This window comes from Pithys albifrons, chromosome 3 (assembly GCF_047495875.1).
Source record: "Pithys albifrons albifrons isolate INPA30051 chromosome 3, PitAlb_v1, whole genome shotgun sequence".
Taxonomy (NCBI): Eukaryota; Metazoa; Chordata; class Aves; order Passeriformes; family Thamnophilidae; genus Pithys; species Pithys albifrons.
In genome coordinates this window covers 62346731-62359333 of record NC_092460.1, presented here as the reverse complement: position 1 = coordinate 62359333, position 12603 = coordinate 62346731, and the positions used below count along the sequence as shown (strand labels likewise).

Here is a 12603-nt window from a genome sequence, read left to right as displayed (position 1 = left end):
GGTATATTTGCACAAACACAAAACGGAAAATGATGAGGGTGTTTTGCAGAAAGCGTCTACAGAGTTGTAGTGTCAATGTTGGCACAAAGCATTTTGAAAATGAAAATATCACATATTAGTCTTATAAAGTAGCTATCCCATTCTACTTTTTCATGCTAAGGCTTTAAATTGAAAACTTTGGGATATGAAGTTTTAGAAAGATTTGATGCAGCTGGAAAGAACCCTGAGAACAAAACCTCATGCTACATCTGTATTTTCTGTGAAGGAGAGTAGCTCTTGATTGACTCAAGTAAAACAGTCGCCTGGCATGAAGACAGCAAATTTGCAAGGTCTCTGCTACACTTGCCTGCCCATCCCTCCAGGGATGATGAGACGTTGCCCACAGAGAGTGTTCAGGCTACCCACTGAGCGATGGTGTGGCATTAACACAGCACTCCCTGTCAACTCCTGGAGTTTACTCCAGCCAAATTTTCTGTCATTCAATGAGATTCTTTTACATGGTAATAGAAAGAAAATAGACTCAGTAAATGCTAGTGAAATATTTGCTTTTTCAACAAATTCTGCATCTCTCTCAGGCCTTTTGCTGGTTTTGCACTAGCAGTATTTATTTAGACAAGTTTAATTCTGTTGTCACAGCAGTGTCACTCTCTATAGGTAAGGACACTTGTATTTTACCTTACGACAATCTAGAAGGATTAAAATAAATTATTCAGGTACTTATTCTCTAAAATAAAAATTATCTTCTGGGATTAATTGGTGAAATATCTCTGCTTTAATTGTAAAATATTCCTGGTGGACACATCACCAGTAGTTCTTTCAAGTCCTTAATTGCTGTTAGGCATTGCAAATTTGTGACTTTCTTCAGCTTGGTCTGAGTGACACAGCAAGAGATGCTTTAAAATGCAGACATATAGAAATTAACAGTGTCTCATCAGCAGTAATAGCTGCATTTTAAGATTAGTAGAGTGGAAGTGGTTTCTAATTATGTGGATGGCTTTTTCTGGTTTGCTTTAAAAGTGTTTAGTTTGGAGGGCCATGCAAGTGCACTGAAATCCACTGAATCTCTTCAAAACTTTCAATTATCATAATTGATGGTTGCGGTTTTAAGGTGTGAAACAGTGCATCATGTATCAGATTTTCTTATGTGCTCAACCATTTGTAGAAACTCATTTATAAGAGCCATATCAGCATGGTCCAGCCTGTCGTAGACCTCTCAAGTAGTTTCTTAGCTTGCAGTAATTTGTTTTATTCACTAACAGCTCTGAAACAGGTATATACATAGCCCAAAGATATAGTATTATGGCCCTTTCCCAAGGTAACCTGAACATCAGGGGCAGGCAGGGAACTGAGAACTGTCAGGCTTGCTGTAATAGAAGTTGCAGTCAGTTGCAGAAGTTCAAAATAAACAAAAGAGAACCAGATACAGTGGGCTTGATAGCTTCATCCTACATCTGCATGCATCTTCCTTCAAGACTGCCTTTTGCAACTGGCATGGCAAAGGAAAACATCAGGAATGTTAGGATAATCTCGTCCTCACTTTAGATTAGTATTTGTTCATGTATGCCTTGCTTCTTTTAGCAAAGGACTGGCTTTTTTCTTATCTTTAGAAATCTGAGGTCAATTCAGTTCTGTTTACCAAAAGTCCAGTTTATGTAGAAGTAATGTACCCAACTTTTGTGGGTAAATGATTTCAGATACTGAAAGAATAAGGGCATTTATTGTTCTGAAGTAATAGTAACATGAAACCATGGTTAAATTCTTAAATCTAGGAGCATCTTCATAAGCTTTAGTATTTTAAAAACACAGAATGAGCATTTTCTACACTCACTTTTATGCAGCTACACTAGCTCCATGCTTATGTTGAGGAATAGTCACCCCTATTTCATTTGAGTATCTGAATTTGAAAGTTTTTGCAAAATCATATAGTTACTATTAGCCTAATTAACTGACTGACTTAACTTGTGGCTTGTGGATTGCTTTAAAGGAGTACTGACTCCTTTATTTTTAGATAGATATTTTATAGATTATTTTGAAATACATATATCTTCAAGTTAAAGTAATATTAAAAAATACATTGTTCATTAGGATTTGTAAGTATTTGCAGAAGAAACTGGTGTTATTATGGTCATGATTATATTTTTTTGTTAAATTTAGAGGTACGTAAAGGAACATTAAGGCCCCATTTTTCTCTGTAACAAACTAAAAATCACACATTCTAATTTATCAACCATTCTTGGTTCTGTTGGTTTTGTTGGGAGCAAAATGCTGGAAATACAGTCCTCTGTCTGACATGGGACTACTCTCACACAGACTATGATAGCTGGGCCTTTGCTAAAATTTTGCTAAATTTCTCCTTCCATTTTCTTTCTTCACATGCAGAACAAGGCCCTTATTAAATTATTGAAATTGTCTGTAAAACTTCCTGGTGGCAAGAGTGCTTTGCTTCCTTTAGTTTGAGCCCTAATAGTAATAGATTGTTAATGTCAACAGTGTTTTCACTGGTTTTTCCTACTTGGATCAGGGTTATGTGACAGTAGGACACTCATCAACCCCCACCATAGTAGGAAATCACCTTTAATAAAGGTGTGGGAATTTTCTTGGGTAGGAAGCAACCTAAGTAGCTGTTGCTCTCAGAGGTAATACAGAAGCTTTCTAAAGCTATTTCACCATTTAATCCATATGGTGACATGGTTATATTCTTAAGGGAAGAATACTGCAACACTTTATGATAACTTGTTCGATCCACACTAATCAGAGAGCTATTTACCAAAACTTTCTGGCAAAATGCTCAAATGACAGTTGTTGGAAGGAAGGCGAGTGGGTGCCCTTCTATTGATGGGGTTTAAATTAGGAAAACTCCTGCCATAGATTTTGGGTAATCAGCCACCCTGTGTGCATGAATAAGGAACAATGTTATTGTGGTGCAACTTTTTGTTGTCCCCACCATCATCTTACTATGTGAGCCCCTCAACAACAGAAAGCCAAGGGTCTGTATCTTTAGCACGTATTTCTACATGCAGAGCTGTTATTTGGCTTCTGGCAAGGCCATGCTGTCCCTTAGCAGGTGCCACAACCCTCATTTCTTTTTGAAATCTGTTGGCTTACCATAGGCAACTGTGAAAAAGAAAGATTCATACTGTGACCATATGATTCTCACGCAGATTGCAGGGTGAAGCTGTAGGAAGGTTAGAAATTGTAAAGAAACACTTGTTTCTGACTTGGACTGGCTCCAAATTACTATTGACCCAGCCCAGAACATGTCTAGATGAAAAATGAATGTGCAGCAGTCCATGTCCTATTGTCCTCTCCAATGACTAAGGGATTTATCATGAAAGTTATATTAAAAAGCATTAAATGACCTTCTGTTATGCACACAAATCTAGAGCTTTAAAATTTGTTATTCTGAACAGTTCTGTTTACTGTATGTCCTTAGGGTTTTTTTTTTTGTTTTAACAGCATGCAGCTTGACAGAAATACACTACCCAAAAAGGGATTAAGGTATATATTTTTTTTGAGCATGACTGCTGCTTCTCTGTTTTCCTGTAACCTTTTCTACACTGCCTCTACTTTTCTTACTCCTTTTGTTGATCCTGTTTACAACAGAATTCTTGGAATTTAGATTCAAACCAGAAAATGTAGATTTTAACAACAGAATTTTTCTTCCCAAGTCTGCCTAATGAAAATTTTTCTTTCAAGATATATCATGGAAAGTAAATACTTTTAAGGATCATTTACTTATGCAATGAATCTTAAAAGGCATTGAATCCTGGAGAGCTAAAAGAGACATAACAAGATATTATGCAATTTAATAGGACTAATTATTGAAAACATAACTGAGAAAAACAAGGTTTTAGAGGTGGATCTGAACTTGAACTCTAAATGCAAACACTCATGCAATTTGAATTGAAGATCTACTAAAGGATAGGGGGTAGGAAATACTAATTTTATTATCCAAGGTTTGTAAGTATGAGTCCTTCTCTAGATAGTCTTCTTGGTCCTTTATCCAGCAATACTCAGAGTCCAACTTTGTTACTAATTCCCTACTAAACAGAGCTGTCTTCATCACAGAAAACAGATTTAATCCCCCTTCTTCTCTGCTCCATGGTTACGAAAGGGGATTGTTAGGTAACATGGTCGGGCTCATTGGCATGGAAGCCTATCTCCACAGTTCAGGAAAAAGAACTGGCAAGCAAGGATATATGTGGACGCACAAAGACACTCTACAACTTTCCAGTCACTGAAATTGCACAGTATATCTCTTGAGTTATGAATAAACAATATTTGTGAAATTTTAAGGTGGTGCTTAACTGTTATCACAATAAAGCACCTTCTGCCTTTCTGCACTTGCTGTTCCGTAATAAGAATTTAATCAAATTTTCTGTTGTCCCAAAACAATCATTTTGGATTTGGAGAGAATGGAAAAGGCGGAAGACACAAAAGAGGCATAATGGGAATCCTGCAAGGATAAAATGGGAGGTTCGTGGCTGTACAGCTGTAGTGGTGGCTACAAGCTGGAAGTGAAATTGAGTGGGAAAACTGCTTATACGCATGTGAGCCTGATTAGTTAGCCAAGAAAAAATGTCAGTTTGATTTAATGTGCAGAGATCCCATTCCAAAACTCAGATCCTTAATTCTCCTTTTGCCAATCTGACAACCACTGGGAAACTCTGTGATCTAACACATTTACAGGCAAATCTCGTAGCTCTCATTTTGAAAGGAGAAAGGAAGTAAATATTTAATAAGAACAAGATGGTTTAGTGCCGTAAAATATTGTACAAAAGCCCAAGCACAACATGAGAACTTACATGTTCATTTAATCTTCTTTCTAAGCAGAAGCACTTGTGCCTCACAAGCCTGAAGCCAGCATATCAAAGCCCTTTCTGCTCTGCTGTTTGGGGAACACTGATGGCTCATGACAGTGGTGAAGAAGGTGCTGATTTATCAGCAGGAGATTGTTCTGAACAAAGCAGGCTATTGCAAACATTGCTGAAAACAATCTCTTGATTAAGATCCACACTGCCTGCACATTTTAATGTTTAACCACTGACAGAATTTCCCTTCTTCCAGCCCAGCCAAGAGAGGCTGTGGGCCAGTGAGTTATGAGGTCTTCTTAGCCCATGTGTCATGTGTCACATTGCACTTGTATTATTGGTTTGCCATTGGAAGCAGTTGATGAATTGTTTGATTGCCAGACTTCTTCCTTCCAGAGAATTTGTTTCTGTTATTTGTGTGTTTTTCCTGTCCCTTTCCCTCCCCCCACTTTGGGGCAGGACACAATGCCTGTAGCACTCAGAGCAGCAGACCTCTGACATATGACCATGAGTAGCTGTCATTACTGATCTAAATTCCTTTTTCAGAGTTGTTGATCTGTTTCACTCCTGTCCTCTAACCAATTACCCACATATTCTGTGGCAGATGTCGTTTTGTAAGTGGCTACTTACATTTCTTGGCTTTGAGTCAGTTCATTCCCCATCCTAACCATACAGATTCCAACTTTTGCATCAACCTGTACACTTCCTATGGCTTTGAAGTCCTTTCCTGTCAGCTCAGTTGTCTGTCTGCTATGGATTATCATATCTCCTCAAAGGAAAGGAATGCTGTTTTGGGGAGGGGGATTAAGAAGAAAGGGGGTTCAAGTCCTGTACTTTTTCTGTTGTAATATGGTGGTAAATTTTAGCTTTTTAAAATCCCTGGTAATAATTACCTTGCTGGACTTGATGCTTTCCAAGAATTTTTTTCTATCTAACTGGTGAAGAGTATTTATATGTCAGCACTTTCTTTCCAAGACATCACTTTGTCATTGTGTTGAGCATGTCAGCTGTGGTTTTTCAGATACACACCATCATCCCGGCAGACAAGTCAGGAGGAAGGCAAGGAATGGCTACGCTCCCATTCAACTGGAGGCCTGCAAGACACTGGCAGTCAGTCCCCGCTTGTTTCTCCTTCAGCTATGTCTTCATCTGCAGCTGGCAAATACCACTTTTCCAACCTGGGTAAATGCTGTTTCCCTTCAATATTTCTCCCACTATATAACAGAAAATTCAACCTTTCATATTTTTTCGTCTTCCAAACTAGGTAGTTTCTTTTACATCTCCATCATCATATTGTGGTACATCACTGATGAAGGAAACTCATAGTGTTGTTAATGGAATGGCCCAGGGTGTCTCCTGTTTTGCATACAGAAAAAAATGCACAGATTCTCTATGACTTGCCCAAGGAGATAAAAATTTGGAGCAGAGCTGGAAATTAGCTTCTAGTTCAAAGCTACTCATCTTTTAGATTTCACAGGCAGTAGGATTCTTTCCAGTGGTTTTGGTGATTGTCAACCGCGACATTAAACATTTCTTTTATCCTACATAGAGATTTGCTTTGAGATAGACCGTTCCAATGTGTTTTGGTAGCTGGACGTGGCAATAAATGCACTGGTCTAATCCACATCCTAATCTGGAATATCATGTAGTATTTTGGGATGTGATTCACATTGCAGATTTTTTTTGATTACAGGTCAAGATTTAGATTTTGTTCTTCTGGGTCTTGTTTCAGTTTTAGTTTGCTTGATAATTGTCTTTAATGCTTAGTAGAAAATTGCTTATTTGCACTTCACTTGACACATACCAAAGTTCACAATGAGCTTTTTATGGTTTAGGCCCTTACTGAGGAATTAGTTACAACCTTTGAAGCATTAACACTTCTATCGCTCTGTCACAGCTTATGGTATCTATAGGTTACAATCACTCAAAAGAAACTTAATCAGACATACGAATGTTGGTCTTTATTACATCTGGGAAAATAAGCTGAACAAAGCTACTTTTAAAAATTAAATTGGATCCTAAGCAAGGCACTGCTTCTCATTTTCTTCCTGTAGTTCTAGACACAGCTTTTTGTAAGTAGTGTTTCTTTTCCTTTTTTCATAGTTTTTGTGCTCACAACAGAGAGCATTGAGATTTGGGATTTAAAATTTATTTTGTCATTGTCCTTTGCTTCTTTCCATTATCATAGCCCTGTGGAGTAATTTGCTCTCAGAACACAGCTGTTCTGATAGTTTATAACTTAAGGCATCACTTGCATGATCTAAAATAAAAGTCCAAACATTGAGGCTGAAGACAGTTAGCTTTTCCTTCTAGACACTGAGTTTGTGTGGTCCAGGTGAACCATATCCAGGCTTTCCTTCCTACTGCCAAACAAACTTTGCAAAAGCTTAAAGTAAGTTCATCAGTGCTATTCTGGGTTTCAGCCATGAGTGATCAGACTACACCTATTTATTAAGATGAGATTCAACTGGTCTGTGCAGGAATTTGAACCGAATATGTTGGTAGGTGCTCCTGAAAATCAAAGGATAAATGTCTTGCATATGCCAAAAAACTTTGATCTTAAACAGCAGTCAGTAATATGGGCATATAACAATAAAATACAGATAGTGAACAATTAGAAGAGATACTTATGGAAAATACTTATGTCTTCTTATTCCTTTGTAACTTTTGAATCTTTCCCATTGATTTTCTGTCCTGGGCTGACAAAGTAAGTGTGTTCAGACACCACCGTTAGTGTTACTATGTGTTTTACAGGATTAATCTCATCTGGCTCCAGCTCCTTTATGGTCATCTGCTTCACTTTTTTGTGGTGGCTTTAAATGTAGGAATAAAACCCTTTCCGTTTCTCAACAGCCACTTAACCATGCTCATCCTACATAACAGTTTTATGCAGAACCAAAATTCATTTAATGTAAATGTGCTTCATTAATAAGGCTTTGTATTCTAGTGAGTCCAACCAACCTATCACAGTTCAACCTTCCTGGACCCAGCATGATGCGTTCAAACAGCATCCCTGCACAAGACACTTCTTTTGATCTATATGATGACTCCCAACTGTGTGGCAGTGCTACATCCTTAGAGGAGAGACCACGAGCTATAAGTCATTCAGGTTCATTCAGGGACAGCATGGAAGAAGGTAAGACTGAGTTACTATTTGGATCAGCAAATGGGTCCAAAATAGACATCTTAAGTCTAGTAAAATATTTCTTCTGCAACAAAAAAACTTCAATTATTTTGTGAGACTTTTATTATTTCTGCTGAGTTGTACTCAGGCCTTCCTTACCCTAAAGCATGGAAGATATCTCTTTCACCCAGTAATATGCACTGCCATGTATCTCGTACAAATCCTCTATAGGAAGTTTCAGAGGAAAGGAAGCCATTCTTGCAAAATTATTTTATTCTTTTTGCCTCTATATCTGAAATGTCTGAATGTACCTTGAGTACCATGTTTCTATGCTTCTTTACTCCTACTTCTGTATTTCCTTTTTTTTCCCCAACATGGGTGCTACTTAGCATCCCCTTTCTTTTGTAGTAATTTCATTTCCCCACCACACTATGTGAATTTCTGTATTTAAAATCTGTCATTTAATTGGAACTCCCTACTTAATGCAGATTATTGTTGTTGGTCTGCTTTCTTTAATGTTATAAGCAACATCTGAAGCTTGGGGAATATTTTTTTATTTGGTTTTGGTTTTTGCTTTTTTTTAACCACAGAGTACCAAACAACTCCTCATTAAATGCACTGCAAAATTTTCTTCTGCCTAACATTTCTGGTAAATCTGATTATTTACAGAATTCCGCTGAGTGCAAAGTTCTCACACCCTTTAATTAAAAAAGGAGAGAAAGACAATTAAAATTCCATGGAGATATGCTCTGTAATGTTATTTCATCAATCTTGTTTGCTGCTAAGTGGTGACAATATAAATTATTTTTATAATAGGCAAATAAAAAAGTCTCCCTCCAGCCCTAAAACTCATAGTTATTAGGTAAAAGAGGCGAAAAAAAGTCCTAGATTAAACAACAGACAACTACTTTTTGATTCCTTCTACTGTATTTTAGATGATATATCAGGAAGACATCTGCGTATGTAATACTAGCAGCAGGGTGCAGGACAACTCAAGCTGTGAGTTGCCAGCACACAGAGGATGGCTGACTGCACAGAAGCACATAACATAATTCAAGGACAGAGCTGACTACAGACCCTTTGCTTAGGAACAGAATTATCAAAGGAAACACTGGAAGAATAATAGAGAAAACAAGGCAAATAATTTATGCATAGAAAAATAGGTGTTAAATGTAGAATTTCAGTAATGGGTCACCAGTGGTTTTGATGAAAGCTTTTTCATTGATTATGTTTCATATCCAGCTGGAGTGGATAACCATGATCAGCTTGAGTAAGTGAAAGTCAACAGCAATAATAAACAGTTTTCAACAGTTTACAGTCATTAGAGATTAACATGAAATGATGTTGTTGGAAGGTCAAATGTATTTTAAGCTAGGAGCTCTGAGGAAGGTTAAAGTGACAGAAGTGAGGTAATGTGTAGAGCTACTGTGTGTGAATCTGAAATAGGGTTTAGCTGAGAGATTTAAAGCAGAGATTGAAAATCAAACATATATTGGAAGCCACAGAGTTTCAGTGGTCAGCATACCACATTTCTATAAATATTTGCCTAATTACAAAACTAGGTTTAAAGTCCATTTTGCTAATTCAAGTCTTCTTGTGTCAGTTTTTGGCATACAGATCCCAGGTGGCTATTAAAGCAAAATAATTTATTTACCAAATCCCGGCAGATTATAAATACAAAAAAAACTCAAAACCCTTCTTGTGAAACAAAACTAAAAAGAAGTAATGAAATAAATTATCTTAAAAATTCTCTATGGCTGTCACCTTCCCCAGGAGAGTCATCAGAAGCAGCAAAGGCAATTTTGTTTCAGTTTTAGTCTTCACTTGCCATTTTCAGAATGTCCAGGAACCCAGTTTTTTAAATTGCAACCCTGGAATATTCACTTGGTGCTCTTGAGACAGACTGCTCTGATGATTAGTGGAAGTATGGCACTACATCTCACAGTAACCCCTTCCCATGAACTACAGCTACACGGGTCCGCATTGTGCGGAGCAAAGCTTGGGAGCTCACCCCAGGGAATGTGAACTGTTTTCCAAAGCATAGTCTCTTATTAAAATCGTTTGGTCATCATAGGGCAGGTGTATAAACAGCTCGTTTTGTAGTTTCTCTAAAGACTATATTTATCAAGTGATTTCTTGTCAAAACAACAAAAGGAATACTTGGTTTGCTGATAACAAATGAATGTCATTGGCTCACTCTCCTACCTCACACACAGGAAAGTGTTTTGTCTGTATAGGACAATCTTTCTAAATGCAGAGAAATCTATCAATAGCTTTTCTATATTGATAGCTCATAATTGCTCTTTGTAGAAAATTAGTTCTCATTTTAAAAACTTGTTTAGTTATTGAGCTATATGGGGGAAGTTTTATGCTTTCATCAATATTTCATTTTCCTTTTTTTAAAGTACATGGGTCCTCATTATCACTTGTGTCCAGCACATCCTCTCTCTACTCTACGGTGAGTATTGACATTGTAGAAAAACGCTCTGCCTGCCTCGGTTCTTGTTAATTGTTCATGAAAATTTCAATACTTTTAGATTTAGAAGAATTTTAAAATTTTACCACAATAAAGTAGGAATGTTTATTTTCAACTTTGTATCACTGCATGCTATTTTAGAAAGCATTATTTTCATCTTTTTATGTGAATTGCTAACAACTGTTTGAAATCACCTAGCACACATTTTGAAAACTAAAAAGAAGGTAATGGTCTAAGAGTGTCTCTTGAAGGGGGGTCCTTATGCTATTGTAGTTGATAATTTTGAGTGATTTTACTTACGTTCAGCTAGTTTTCTAATTGCACAATTTGCAAAGTATTTCTATCCTGGCACTGTTCAAGGTACCCTTTTTGAAAACTGCAGGATTGCTTTAGGGTAAGGGAGACACAATTCGCATTTTAAATGTCTGTGGGCCCTTCTTGCAAATGACAGCATATAGATGTGATTTAAAAAGAGAAGAATAACTTGAAAAAATTTAATCTTAGTTAATTAGACTAACTAGATTAATATTTCTTTCCAATTTTTTTCTCTCCTTTATTGTTTTCATATGCTTTTTTGATGTCTTATGGGGGTTTGTATATTTCACATAATTCATTGCTTCAATTGTTCTATTAACAAGAAATCTTCCAAATGGAAGCAATTTAACATTCCCTCAATGATACACAACAGTTGCTTTGCAACCCATTTGCTAACTGCAATTACATGCCTTTTCACAGTAGTGCCTTTTCACAGGACAGCAACCCACTTACCTGCTTTCATCCCATGCATTTTTGAAAAGTCTGTGTCCTCTCCGTATTTCCAGGTGCCTCTTTGAGTTTTGTTTAATCATGAAAAGGTGGATGCAAGGGCATATCTAAAACATGAAGTACACATGTGTTAGGTTTGTCCAGGCCTTAAACTACAAGTTGCAAGTAATTCCAGTCCAGAACAGTCCTGAATTACTTGGAAGTGGGGGAGGGTGGGTAGAGGGTGGCAATGTAAAATGAATATGCAGACTGGCTGCACATGAGTTATGACTGACATTCAGATTAAACCTCCTCAGATATGTATCTGTGATTGAAAAATATTCAGAACTATTTGGCTGTCTATGAGACACTATGATCTTTTTGCATGGGAAGGGATGTCCAAAATTATAATTCAAGATTTTATGTCAAATTTTAGAATAATTTTATGGAACTGAAGGATGTTAAAAATCAAATTACAAAGTGACACAGGATGCTTTCGTCACCCAGTCAATAAGTCTGAGATATCTGTGCTCTGGTATTGTCTAATGTAGCAAGAGTTTACTAATACTTACTATTTATATAATTGGTTATCCTTCAACATTGTGGAGTATCTTGGAAATATTACCTAAACCAAATGATAGTAAACAATAGTAATTTTCCTGCAAAATAAACTTTAAACTGTTTACCCAGCTTCATACTATACATATCTTCTGAAATTTCTGACTGTAAATTCACATTGCAGCTGAGCCCTGCTCCTTAAGTAATGGATTATGTAGGCAAGATAATGGAAGTTGCAGAAAAATTGTAAAAGGTCAGAAAGGAAATGGTATGACAAAATTACTAGGACTGACTTTAGGTATGATTTTTGAACTGAATTTCTTCTGCTTGATCCCTCTGCGAAAAGCCTAAACTTTTCAGCAATAAATCAGAAGATGATGCGCAAGTGAAGTATAGAAACATGAGAGGCTGACAATCAATATCACATCAGCTGAATGCAGAGAGCAGTGGGATAGCTTCACAGCGTCATGGCACATATAAGTTGCTTTTGGCTGTTACTAGATTTCAGAAGGAGTACAAGAGCTTTTTACCTTACTTAAGCAGACCAAAATCACTAAGCAGGAATTCCAAAAGAGCTGCCTTTTCATAAAGATCTCAATCAAATATATTTATCAGATTTCTTGAGCATTGTCTTAAGTCTTGGTGCTAGTGATTCTCTGCAGCCCAATCACTGGAGTGTTTCAGACAAAGTACTAAATAAAGATCACGGTCTTTATGTATCTTTACCAAAGGATAGTTGAAAATCTCTAAGTTATTCTGTGAAGATTGTTTCTTTGAGAATCAGAATATGAGATTCATAAGAGGCATTTCATGATTTGCTACCATTGAAATGAAGAAATGGCACAGAAGTTCTGCATTCACTACTGTTTTCTGTATATATTGGCTTTCTT

General features: G+C 36.9%; 1 protein-coding gene across 4 annotated transcripts in view; it reads left to right on the top strand.

Annotated features, from left to right (window-relative positions):
* Positions 1-12603, top strand: part of NAV3 (neuron navigator 3) — a 273242-nt gene that overhangs the window by 214164 nt on the left and 46475 nt on the right. For all 4 annotated transcript variants that reach the window (XM_071552178.1, XM_071552177.1, XM_071552176.1 and 1 more), the window contains 4 exons: positions 3457-3498; positions 5833-5993; positions 7759-7947; positions 10341-10393. In XM_071552178.1, the coding sequence (XP_071408279.1) occupies positions 3457-3498; positions 5833-5993; positions 7759-7947; positions 10341-10393 (445 nt within the window). The remainder of the gene's footprint in view (positions 1-3456; positions 3499-5832; positions 5994-7758; positions 7948-10340; positions 10394-12603) is intronic.